General features: G+C 35.1%; 1 protein-coding gene and 1 long non-coding RNA gene across 2 annotated transcripts; both read left to right on the forward strand.

The window, feature by feature from the left end:
- The first annotated feature begins 329 nt into the window (after positions 1–329).
- LOC130735731 (uncharacterized) lies at positions 330–1,066 on the forward strand. Its single transcript, XR_009018548.1, has 3 exons — positions 330–385; positions 568–672; positions 992–1,066. It is a non-coding gene; the product is annotated as an uncharacterized LOC130735731 (long non-coding RNA).
- A 3,604-nt stretch (positions 1,067–4,670) lies between these two features.
- LOC130739941 (protein JINGUBANG) lies at positions 4,671–6,119 on the forward strand. Its single transcript, XM_057592418.1, has one exon. The coding sequence runs from the start codon at positions 4,748–4,750 to the stop codon at positions 6,032–6,034; it is 1,287 nt and encodes a 428-aa protein (XP_057448401.1). The 5' UTR covers positions 4,671–4,747; the 3' UTR covers positions 6,035–6,119.
- Positions 6,120–13,753: the final 7,634 nt, after the last annotated feature.

The raw sequence follows: 13,753 nt of genomic DNA on the forward strand, positions 1-13,753 counted from the left end.
CCGGAGAAGAAACCCTAGATCCGCGATGCTCCATGGCCGATACCTCCAAGATTCCACTCCGGCTACCACCAGGTGCCGCAACAAGGTAGGTAGTCAGTGGATTTGGCTTCGTTCGATTTGGAGTTCAAATCACCCAATCAAGCTCGAGAGGTTGCGTTTCTTGCCCTTCTTCTTCTGATTCGATCTAGTTTCTTACCCGTAGGTACACTGAATTGGAAATTGCGGTGCCGGAGATAGGAATTGTAGGGCTAAACGCAGAGAATTTAGGGATTGGAGGTGTTTGGGTTGACGGTGATCCCATACTACCCGCATCAACATCAGTAGTTGGGGGATGGATAGAGGTATTGCTCACGGAATCGACTCTGGTTCTCATACGTATGCTCAGGTAATTCTCCTTACCTCTGCATTGGTATTTTGCACAATCTTGCTTGTATTGGTATTCTGCATGCACTTTGAATTGTATTGTATTGTGTTTGAATTCATTGCATGGAACATAGCGAAATCGCCATCTTATGATTTTGAAGAAACAAAACTCTAAGCTGTTGAATCTTTTTCTTTTTTCTTCAGAAATTTGGGTTGAAAGCAATTTCAATTCTCTGTTTTCGTGTTGTTTATTTGGAAATGGTTGACTTAAGGGGTTCAATTCCAGCTCAAATCTATTATCTATCTGAGGTACAATTCTATCTATTCTCTCTTTCTTTCTCAAATAGATTATCCACTTGATCTGTTCCTGATTTGTGTTGTATAACTCCTTAAACTATTACTAAAATTTGATGAAATATTTTATTGTCAAATCTAGATTTAAATAGTTTTCCGTAAAGAATTGATTTATGAATATTTGAGACTACAAGTACAATGTCTTACTTGAGCTTGTGATTATTTGTATTTATATCATTTTATGTCCTGCTCTAAATCCAACTCCTAGTACTGTTTAACTTAGTTATTATATTCTCTTTTTTCTGGATAACTTACATATTTGCCTGGATAATAGTTTCTGGGTGAAATTTCGTTCGATGAATTGGTTGCTTGTGGCTTGTGGTGTTTGATCCTTAGTAGAAGGTCATGGACTCAAGAGGACTACCTAGAGAAGGGTGAGTTAAGCTATGGAAACTAAGAAATTCAAGCCATAGTAAATTTTCTAAAACCTGATGTGTTGTTTCCCTTTTGATCTCAGTAACCCTTCATTGATGGATTGATCATTCACATGCTTAGTTTCCTGCTCATGACCCTTCACCAAATCCATTCTCATTGAAGCTAGTAAGTGGTCCGTCTAGCATTTGAATTTTTTTTAGTAAATGTATTGATAGATTTGATGCTTTTGATATTCACTTCATTTGGAAATTATCAGTTGATCCTTAGCCTGTCTAAATTTTCCTATGCTTCTCACAGAATCGACTCTGGTTCTCATACGTATGCTCATGTAATTGTCCTTACCTCTGTATTGGAATTTTGCACAATCTTTACTTATATTTAATTTCTCATATCTGATAGTTAAATTAACTAATGAATTTGTATTCTAGTGGCTTTTTCTTGTTCTTAATTTCTCACATCTCATAAGTTATTAAATTTTGTTTATTCTTTTTCATTGTGTAGAGAGTTCTAATGTCTTTGATTTTCTGAAAGATATTGTCAGCAAGGTTCCTGATTTAGGTTGGTCTGTTCCAACTGGGGAAGTACTGTCACAAAGAGGTTTGTGCTTCATTTCATACTCTTGTTGCTTTGAGCAAGTTCTGTAGGCTGAATTCTGTTTATGTTATATTAGGAAAATTGTTGAAGATGGTACTGCATTAGCTATTTTCAAATACTGAAATAAGTACTGGCTACTCTGATTTGATTTTTTTTCCCTTATTGAACTTGAACCTAAACACCTGTTAAGCAAGTCGAAATGGGTTTTGGTTATTTCCAATTATTAGATTGTGATATACTAATATAATTGATTTTAGTGTAATGTCTAGGTTTGTACCAACATTTTTGTTTGAGCAGTTGCTTGGATAGTATTCCTTTGGATTTCAGCTACTGATTAGAAACTTGGCATATGCCTACTCTTTTTATTGCGGGGTCAATTGATAACAATATAGTTACAATGAAGAAACGTATAAAAATATTCGAGACTTTAAATCTTCATGTACTTGATTAGCTTGTGTTGGTAGTTTATGTTAGCACTGGATTACCTAATGGGCCTCTAATTCGTCACCAATGTGGGCCAAGGGAGTGGAAGGTTTACACTAGGAGGGGGAGAAAAGAATCCAAGGATAACTAATTCTGTTAGCAAGCTGTTAGCCAGCAATGAGAGAGAATGATTGTAATCACCCTTAGTATAAGAAGGCTGTTAGAAGGGTAGAGAGGGTATCGAATTCATTGTATTAGTCAGAGAATGGATAGGAAGCTTTGAGCTTCCTATTAGGAGCATAGCTCTTGTCAGAATTGGTACCCATTCCTCTTCTGTGTAATTGCCACCATTAATCATAAGCAATCAATTTACAGTTCCTTTCATACCTGTTCCCTTGCATTCCACTGTTAGGGAAATAGCTTCCTAACAGTTTACATATATCTTCCTGTAACTGATTTATGTACTTTGGTGTTTTAATCTGTGTAGGATGTACATTCATCTAAGTCTCATGTTGCAATGACTCTTACTCCAGCTAGTGTTGGTAGTTTACAACTTTGGAGGCTGGAACAAATATATACATTTCTTACCATGTTCATGGCTTCATGCCCATTTGCTAGTGTGCTAGCATATGAAATCTTGATGCATACTTAGTAAAGATGTTTCATATTTGAGACATGGAAAAGCAGTAAATTGTAATTTTTTTTTTCTTATGAGTGACAGAACCACCTTTGAAGAGTGGTCTTGCAATTATGTATATGCTCATGCTCATTAATATTCATATGTTCCTTTTATCTTATTCTTCTGCTTACTTTGGTGATTAGGGATTAACTAATCACCAACAAATTAGAGATTTCTCTTTAAAAAAAAACATATTAGAGATTTTAAGATTTAATTTAAATATATTTACGAATAAGAAAAATATGAAATATTCACTTGGTAAAGCTAATTTGGTGATGTTTCAAAACCTGTAATGATTGATGCATTCGTGGCATTTACAAAGTGCCAGTAAAATTTAAGCCTAATTCAATGGTAGATGCATTTGTGGCATTTAAAAAATGCCTGAAGCAAATTGTGGCATACAAAACCGGCATTTAAGCAAAAAATGCCACAAAGGCAGTTGTGGCACTGGGAATAGGGGCACTTAAGGTGAATGCCGGTAATATCACTTGTGACATTTATTAAATGCCACAATTTAACAATATCAATGCCACTAAAAATACATTTTTTTGTAGTGTTTATATTCGGGTTTAGCACCCTTTTGTCAGTGACGGATCCATAAATTTAATGTTGTGAGGGCAATATATACATATAAATTTGTAATAAAAAAAATTAACACATACTATTAGAAGTTATGAAATTTTTTACCAAAATAGACACAAGTGAAAGCATTTTTTACCAAATGAGTCATCAAAAACCATACTTTTACTACTCAAGTGAGGGTATATAACAATGTGAGATACAAGTGAGGACATTTTTTACCAAATAAATCATAAAAAAACACATATTTTTACTACTAAATTTTTTTTCTAATGATATTTTCTAAATTTAAGTGAGGGCACTTGCCCTCATGATGTTGAACATGTATCGGTACCTGCCCCTTGTGCTTGTGCTAGTTGAATACAATTGTTTGGCTTACTTAAAAAAAAAACATAAGGGTCATCATTTTCTCTGCTGTGCTATTTACTTCAGCATAGTGTTTTGTTGACCAATCAATGAAATTTCCCAAATCTGATTTGACTTTTTTTTTATCTTGATCGTTACACGGTCAAGGAAGTTACTACTTTGACTCAAGTTTCGTGGTAAAATTGGAGTCAAAGATAGATATTTATGAGCATCTTAATTTAACAAATTAAATTAGAAGAAAGATATTTATATATTCAAGAAGAGATCCATGCTTTTTTTTTTAAAAAAAAAGAGATTCATAACTTCTGTAAATATAAATTATTTAGTTATAAAAAACTCAAGATTTACCTTTTTCTTTAATAGTTTCTTCTTTTTTTGTTTTTAACATTTGTTTTTTTTTTATCTTTTTAAAATTATTCATGTCAAAAAATTTTACAGAAACAATAATTTTATTTTTGCACGTCATGGAGTGTAAATGTGAGGGATAGAAAGAAAAAAAAAATGAAACATAAGATTGGTGATGTGGTAAAAAGAGAAAAAAATATAAAATAAATGTAATTTTTGAGGTGTTGAAAATTAATTTACATAAGAGAAGTATATGATCATCTGGCAACACCTTGATCATCCAATGAGAAGACTTCAGTTCTTCACTAACAAGTGAACCATATCGTATGTTACTTGAATTTTTTAAAGAATAGAATATAATAAAATACAGAGCAAAATGCCCTACATATTTTATTAATTTATAAATGATTAGTTGCTTAGCTAATACATCTATAAGTTATTTTATAATGTCATGCCTTCAGCTAGTCAATACTCAATAGTCATGCCTACTTGCAACTTGTTTTAATAACATACTTGCAAATAGTTAATTTGAACACTTGCTTGCTTGGTTTCAAATTGCTAACATAAGCATGTCTCTATAAAAACCAACCACTCCTCAAATCTCCCACACACCCTTAAGAGAGGGAAAACCCAACAAAACAAGCTTAAACAAGAAGAAGAATAAAGAAAATGGAACTACTTCTTCAATGTCCCCTGTGTTGCCACACAGAAGATCAACAACCACAATCTGATCACTTCAATCACCTTCATTCAGAATCATCAAACTCTTCCTCCCTATCTTCACAGCCAAGCCTCCCTTCTGTCCCCTCCCTCACCCCACCACCCTCTCATCAAACCACCACCCACCACCAGCTCCTCACCACCGTCAAAGGCCACACCTCCCCCATCTTCTCCCTCACCCTCCACGGCAAATACCTCTACAGCGCCTCTTCCACCTCCGAGATAAGAAGATGCCGCAGGGACCCTTTTCTCCTCCAATCCTCAACCAACAACAACAACGTCGTCGCAACCACCAACGGAGCCATCAAATCCCTCATCGTTTCCGGCGATTTTCTCTTCAGCGCACACCAAGACCACAAAATCCGCGTCTGGAAAATCGAATCCTGTGAAAACAACAACAACAACAACAACCCAAACCAGAGGTTAATCAAAAGCATAGCCACACTCCCCACCTTCAACGACCGATTCTCGAAGCTCTTTTCATCCAAGAACTACGTCGAGGTGCGGCGGCACAAGCGATGCACGTGGGTGCACCACATGGACACCGTCTCTGCTCTTGCTCTGTCTCACGACGGTGCTCTGCTTTACTCTGCTTCATGGGACAGAGCATTCAAAATCTGGCGAACCTCAGATTTCAAGTGTGTGGAGTCTGTCAAGAACGCTCACGAGGATGCGATCAATGCAATCGTCGTGTCCCCTGATGGGGTTGTTTACACAGGCTCTGCAGATAACAGGATCAAGGCATGGAAGGTGCATGCAGGGGAGAAGAAGCATTCTCTGTTGGAAACATTGGAGAAGCATAAATCGGCTGTGAATGCTTTGGCACTGAATGAAGATGGGTCGGTGTTGTATTCAGGAGCATGTGACAGGTCGATTTTGGTGTGGGAGAGGGACGGTGGTGATGGTGGTGGAGAGATGGTGGTGGTGGGTGCTTTGCGGGGGCACACGAAGGCGATATTGTGTTTGGTGGTGGTGGGGGATTTGGTGTTTAGTGGTTCGGCGGATAATAGTGTGAGGGTGTGGAGGAGAGGGGTTGGGAAGAGTTATGCATGTGTGGCGGTGTTGGAAGGTCATCGGCGGCCGGTGAAGTGTTTGGCGGTGGCGGTGGCGGTTGACTTCAATAATGGTGGTGGTCCCGGTGGTGATGATGAAAGTAGTAGTAGTTCTTGTCTGGTTTACAGTGGTAGTCTAGATTGTGACATTAAAGTTTGGAGAATACGCGTTCCATTGCTTTGATTCTTTTGATTAATATTTTGGACAAATTTTTTTTTTCTTCTATACTGATTTTGTACATTAAAAATGAGAAATTCCCTTTCTTATACGAGCTATGTTTTTTCTAAAAAAAAAACTTAATCAAAATCATTAAGAATATATAAAGAGTAGAGACCCTCAGACCAATATATCATCTTGGATTAATGAAACAACTTCAAGCATAACTTTTTTAACTTCTTTAAGTACATTAGAAAGATAAATTACATTATTTAGGATTTATCCCAACCTTCTTCTCCTTAACTCAGATATTTTTAGCTTTTACCAGTTGAACTATCATTTAGAGAAGATAGAGCTTTTCTTTAATACAAATTTAAATCACTACACGAAAAACAAAAATATAACCAAACCAACCACAAAATTACTTGCTTTTTATGAGTAAAAAGCAAATCAATAAAATTAAAATTTGAAACTATATCATGTCGATCGGCAGCATAACTAATACTATCTACTACTATAACTTTTGCATGCCTCACCATATTTGTACTTTTTTTCTTGTATATTTCCTTTTCATTTTTTGGTATGTGTTTGGATATTACTATATTAGCTTAGTAACTAGTTTTGTCTCATTTATAAGATGAGTGGTAACTATTGTATTTTCACTAACATAAACGAGTATTTAAACTTAGTTTTAGTAAATTTGTATTTAAGGTGTTTAGGAATCACTAAATTGGATAAATAGTACCTAGCTCCCCTGTTCTTTAGTTTGACTGAAAACAGAGACAAATTCACATGACGTAGCAAAAGGAATTATTAGTTGTCCTTTCATGTTGTGCTATCTAGACTTTTCTTTAAAGGTCTTGATCGAGGTATAGAAGTTACTGAAGAATTTAATGCAAACCAGGGCATAAAATGTAATTTAGTAAACCTTAACGTGTAAAATATTTTGCTGGACCACAAATAATGGAATCTAAAAATTTCTTTGCCTTCATACTTATCGTCAGGAAAAGGACTTAAGTTACTCTATATTATCCTCTGCTTTGATAATTTCCATTTTGTGTAGGCGCGCTGTACCACACTACCATCTTCCAATTCCCACTGAAAACTTTTTAATATTAGCTGCATGATTTGCTCGCAGAATTAATTAAGAGGTGCAAACATTAAGAATAAGAAAGCTCTCCCGGCATGTATAATTAAGTTCAATTGCTTGTTAATACTTAACACTATATAATTTCCTTGACTAATATTCACATAACTCGCTTGTTTATGAACCGATTCTGTAGTTGGATTATGTATTTTCATGGCACTGAGCACAAACGAACACAGAGGATGCATTTCTGATCACTTTCTAGTTTTCTAGATACATCTGCGGAAATGCATGTGACCAAGTCCCCACGGATATATAGTATATACTGTGATACCTGTGATTTGGGGTAAACAGTACATTTTTCTTCTTTGTAAATTTCCTTTTTTATCTATTGATTTTAGGGAAAAATTTATGCGGAACCCAACCCTGAAGACGCATGAATGAGACCGATAAGATGAGTGTTTTGATAGAAAAAGAAGAAAGAGATAAAAAAATAGTTGATAATAATAAGATGGAAGATAAAATGTAGAAGCTATATAAGTTTTAACCATCTAACAATTACTTACAAAGTAATTGAATTGATATTGAGTTATGGATAGTTTCTCTCCAATTGCAAGCTATTAACACAATGTTGTCAAATGTTTTCAATGTAATAATGAGCGTGAATATGACAATGTTGTTTTTCATCGCTATTATGCTGATAATAGACTTATTTTCATTTCTCCTGCCCTCACACATCTTTTTAAAATGATAAATTAAAGCAGAACATAAAATACACACTATTAACAACATGATTCGCACTCTACTAGCTTATTCGTCTGCTCCTCCCTCTTTTTGGCTTCATGCGCTTCAAATGACAACGTATCTCCTTAATATACTTTCCTGGAAAGCTCTGTCAGATCAATCCCCTACTGAACTTTTGTATCATCGTGATCCCACGTACCTACCCACACCTTCGCATTTTTTGTTGTCTTTGTTATCCTCTTTTTCCCTGGATAACGTTGCTCATATATGCAAGCACCCTATATGCAGACTTGATTCATGAGTTAAGTCCACACAGCTCTTTTGTTTTTTCAGTGAACTAAGCATATATTCTTTTTTGGTGCATATATATTCAGTCATATCAATGTATTGACAAAAATAAAAGACCTATGAGTTTAACGGGCCTGAGTACTGAACTAGGTTGGGCCAGGCCAAACCCATTTTGACATAGTAGGCTAGTAGCTATCCTCTCTCTCCCACAAAACGGAGGAAGCACACAAATCAACTAATTAAAGTGCATTGACTTTGCATTCTTACGTTACAGTTTTCGTCTTATATTAACCTTAACCAACACTCTCATCAATGCTTAAATTCCTCGACATGTCACGTTATGGGGACCATGCCCCAATACCCCCAATGAGTCCACTGAAATTCTCATTTCTTTGTCTGCTATCTACCTACCTACGGTGATTGGTGAGACAAATGAGATACGAATCTGGGTAGAAGATTTTAATTGTGTGATTGATCTTAAACTAAACTGATTTGAATGATTACTATTTTCATATTCTTCTATGCGATTGATATATCCCTTTCAAAATTGGAAGTGGAAAATAGCTTTTATAGCATGAACTTTTCTGTTTCCTGTTTGCTCATCAAAACTATACTGCAATGTATATATATATATTTGCACCAAAAGAATAAAAAGAACAAACGGGCAAAGCCTCCACTCAGCTGAAAAGAGGAAAGATGGTTGATCTTTATGCTCCTTTTTGTGAAGCTTTTTGTTTATCAAATGTCAGAGGCACTCCCTAGGAGGAGGCAAAACGAATTGGAAAAGGATCAATCGATCCTGAAAGTAGTACCTTCATTTAAGGTCAAAATATAGATCTACCTAAAGATACGTACTAATAATAGTAGTGTTTTCTAGTTAAGTACTACTTCATTTCTAGATTTCATTTTTTCATATTGAAGCAATTAATCATGAGCGCAAACAGTGTTTGATAGAGAAATTAGTTTGCTTTCAACAATAGATGGCGGGTGTAGTCCACCGGCGAAAAAGTCACGGAGTGATGAGAGAATGTGACTAAATTAGTCCCACAGTTTTAATTTACCAACCATTAATTCAAACCAGCATTGGCTTTTATTAATTTCATCAACGTAATCATATTTCTAATTGAGTCATTTTCTTAATCATTACAATGTTATTAACTTCATTCTCACATCACTCACATGTATGTAGCACTATTGCTAGAACCCTTAATCATAGGGATGTGATTCATGTCAAGTCCAAGCATTTTTCAGACTTTTCCTCCTTATTTCCTTTTTTCATAGTCCAAGCAATTTACCAGTTTCAAAGGACGGTCCCTCTCATTATTTACCCATCCAATGACTAGAGAATAATTACTATTAATCAAGGGAGAACTCAAACAGCATAAATTCACAGCAGAACAAAAGAGCATGCAACACAACAAAACTCGTAGGCGAGGGGCCGACAAAGGGATAGAGGATGAGGCTCGAAGAGTTTGAGGGAGTGAAGGGTACTTATAAGAACGATGAAGCAGAGAAACCATCGAAAATTAGCGTCAGTTAGGTCAATACTAACTTGTGGACCTACAAGATGGACTAGGCCCAATTCACATTATTTTAGGGCTAAGTTGGTCGGTAAATTTAGCAGTCTTAAAGTGCTGCTATTTGTCAGTGGCTAGACACTAAGTTAGTCGGTGGGTTTAGCATTCATCATGAGACTGACACTAGCTAATATAGCAGGTAAGCAGATGCTACGTAACGTCGACCAAGCTGACACTAATGTTAAGTGATTTTTTATGTTTTGTGTTGGCTAACCGACATTAGGGAGCGAAAAATAGTGTCAACATCGGAATCAATACTATAATTTTATTCTGAAATGCCATTTTTAATTTGTAGTGTGCGATAAGAAGTAAGAGATAAAAACAGAAAAATGAGGTGTTTGATATATGTTTTTATTGTTTTTGGTGTATGTATCATAACAAATTAAATATTGTGTTGTCAAGCATATAAGTTGTCCTACTTCTCTCGCCCTTTTCCATGAGAATATTCCAGACGCAATGAGTTTGGCTTCTAGAAAGTAAGAGATTAATTTATATTGATTGAGTTTCTATTTTGACTTTTGAAATTAGATGATTATAGTCATTTTATTTTGGCTATCTCCACTGTTCATTTTTAAGTATGGTAACAGTTGTGCTCAATCACAACGGGTTGTGCTCAATCACAATGGATGGAGACGGAACCGTGGTAATTGAGTTGTTAGCACGGTTCCGTGTTGAACAAATGTAATAGAGGCGTGGTAAAATGTCAAATTTGTAGTAGTGCTTATTTTACTCGAAAATTATTGGGAAGCTATCCAATAGCAAACATTACTTGAGACACCAACGATTGTTGCAAATTTTGACCGACACAAAACATGTTTATTGTTCTATTTCAATCTTCTCTTTTTGATGATTTACGACGGTAAAAAAGTGGGTGTTCCGACACCCCTAATAGTCCATCTTGTATTTGACTAAACACATGCAAATTAAACTATCACGAGATAATGTTCATAGTAACTTTTCATAAACAAAAGGTACCCCAGCTGACCTCCGTTACCTAAAATTTTCTCTCTCTTTTTCATTTTATCTCTTATAGTCAAACCTTACCCAGCCTTCGTATGAAGTAGCTAGAAACCAATGTTGTGATAGAGCCTTAAACCTTTTCCTTGGTGTGTTAGGAGTGAGAAAAGGACAGTACTATCATGGTGGCTTCAAAAGGATAATTTACACCATGTGTGAAAAGAGGCAAAAAGAAATAAAAACAAAAAACAAAACCATCTATATATACATTATTCTCTCTCTCTCTCTCAAACCCCATACACTTTGGGATTTTTATGATCTCTTCCTTCAACGCAAGACACATTCACAACACACAGCAATCATCATGTCCTCTCCCCTCTCCCCCTCATCATTATTAGTCCCTCACTTTCATCATCAGCACCGCATCTTTTACATCCCACCAACCGCACCGAAGCCATCATCCTCCGCCTCCAAGGTCAGCAAGAAAAGAAAGAGAAAGGATAGAGAGAAGGGTTAGAAGATGAAGAACATGGCTTCACTCAAGAAGAAGAAACCCTACTTAGCTGCTCCTTCCATTTCAAACTCTATTCTCCTGATTCAAGGGTAGTCATCTTCTTCTTCACTTACTTTCTTCTCTTCTCGGGGAATTGAAGCGTTTTGGTCCGATTATTTGCTAGATCAAGCAAATTATTAACCTATATATACCGGTTTATTATCATCTTGCACCTTCTCTCTCTATATCTCTCTATGGATTTCTTTATCTTTTTTTATTTTTTCATATTTGTCAGTTTTGGTTTGATTTAATTACGTGATTATATATATATGGATTCGATTATATAGCGTGTATGGCTTTTGAGATAGGTGGTTCTAGATAGCAGCATGGCAATGAAAACAGTACTAGTATTATTTTTTTTTGCTGTGTTGTTGAGGACTATTACTATGGCATCTTTATTACTTGTAAATTTGATTGGAAGTGTGGACTGTGGAGTGTATGCATCAATTTAAGGTTCTGAATATACAGTTGGAGGTATGTGTTGATAGATCTAGATTTCCATATCTATGTAAGATAATAAATGTTATTCTTTTTGAAGAATAACACAGTTGGTTTGTTCCAAACTTTGTTACTTTGTGTACTGTGGAGATTAATAGACTTCAATGTTCGTGACCCCAGACCATCATCATGCTCTCTGCGCTAGCTGTTCCTTTAATTCTTCAATCTTCAAGTAGGGTTCCATTTTTAACTTTTTAAGGTGTTTACACATGTCTTAAAAAAATTCTAAAGAAAATTGGCACAAACTGGATATATAACTTGTTTTTCATGAATATTCTCTTTCTCTAGCTTAGAAATATATCTTTTGAAATTCAGCTAGCTAGCTAGTTTCAGTAGTTTGGATTGCATGCCCGATTGTTTGAATATAAATCAATTAATCGATGCCCCTTTTTTATAGCAGCTAATTATATGATCAGGTACAGAAAAACCATGAGCTCTAAATTAACAACGAGGGGTTTGTGATATAGCTAGTCATTAAGATCTTCGTTCTCTTGTGTTGCACTTGCACTTCCCTCTCCTATCCCCATTTGTGTGGTTAATCAATAGTGTTTAAAATAAGTAGATTGGGAATTACAATTATTTTTACTTGAGTTTTTACATATAATACTATTGTATTGTGGTCTAGTTAATTAGAATAGTATAATAACCCCATGGGGGTAAGTAATTAGTCCATACTGTTACAATCCTTCTGTGTCAAACCTACAAAAACAATTATTTGTAATAATATTTACTTTGTAAAAAACCAGCATGTAATAACCAGGTCAGTTTTCATGAGATTCGTGTGCATGATAATTTTTTTCCCCTAAGATATTCTCATTCAGCCGGGAAGGGAATCATAAGAGATAAGACTAAATACTTCACAGTTGTGATCTTATAAAGTACTCTCAGAGGATTAATCTCATGATTATTCACTATGAGATCGATACTTTAGTTAAGACAAAAGAATATATTATTTCTATTACACATGCATTACCCTGTATATGTCACCAAGTACTAGCTAGAAGTTGTTTCTTCTCAAGATTTATTCCAGTAATATTGTTTTTTTTTTTTAAAGAACTAGCTAGAAGTATTGCTCATCAATCCCCCCCCCCCCATATCATTATCTTACTATGGATTGTTATTTATACCTTACCCGCATGAGGTTAATTATTTCATCCCATCATAATTGAATCAATGCAAGTGTGAGATTATCTTACTAAGAATTTCACATATTTTTTTATAAATAATTTTTGTAGTTCACTTAGAATGAGATTATAACCGCAATAGATAAGTTAGACATCCTACTCCTGCACCTGTCTCTTGATCGAACCATCATTTATCACTAAACGTGTATGTTTGTTTTAACATTCAACTCAAAATTCTTGCTTTCATGTTTTGTACGTGCTAGGAAAAGTCCTATTTCCAAAGTAAAATGACGTGATTTCAATCCAAACAAAATGCTCTCGTTCAATGTCTAATTAAATAGAAACTACACCACAAAGTCAAGTAAATCAAATCCAAATTAAATAGAGAACACTTCAAGTAGATTTTTTTTCGTTTTTGCCTAGAGTTTTAGAGAATTAGTATGTTGTTTCCTACTCATCTAGTATGACAGAGAAGGAGTAGATTTGAATATTTGATGTTAATTAGTTTGCTTGTTAATGTGTTTCTCAATATACAGTATACTTGTGGTGGATATATCCCTTATATGGTTATATGCTCAAATATGTCCTCCGTTTGTTTGCATATATAATTCACTATCACATGCACGGCACTTATAAAGTATTTCATTTTACTTCTACCAATTGAAAATGACACTATCTAAATTAACTAACTTGAGGCAAATTATATCAAACAATTCAACAGGGGGCGGTCGCATCAGGAAAATATTGCTGTTTAATCCCTAATTTGAGAATTTAATTTCTAAGAATCACGTTTTTAATAAGACTTTTGACATTTCACCACACCATGATTAAAATTGCGATAACAATTTAAAAATAAACTATATGAAACAAAATGTGAAGTTGAGAATTGACTCCAACTTACGCATGATATTATCATTA

This window comes from Lotus japonicus, chromosome 2, assembly GCF_012489685.1.
Source record: "Lotus japonicus ecotype B-129 chromosome 2, LjGifu_v1.2".
Lineage (NCBI taxonomy): Eukaryota > Viridiplantae > Streptophyta > Magnoliopsida > Fabales > Fabaceae > Lotus > Lotus japonicus.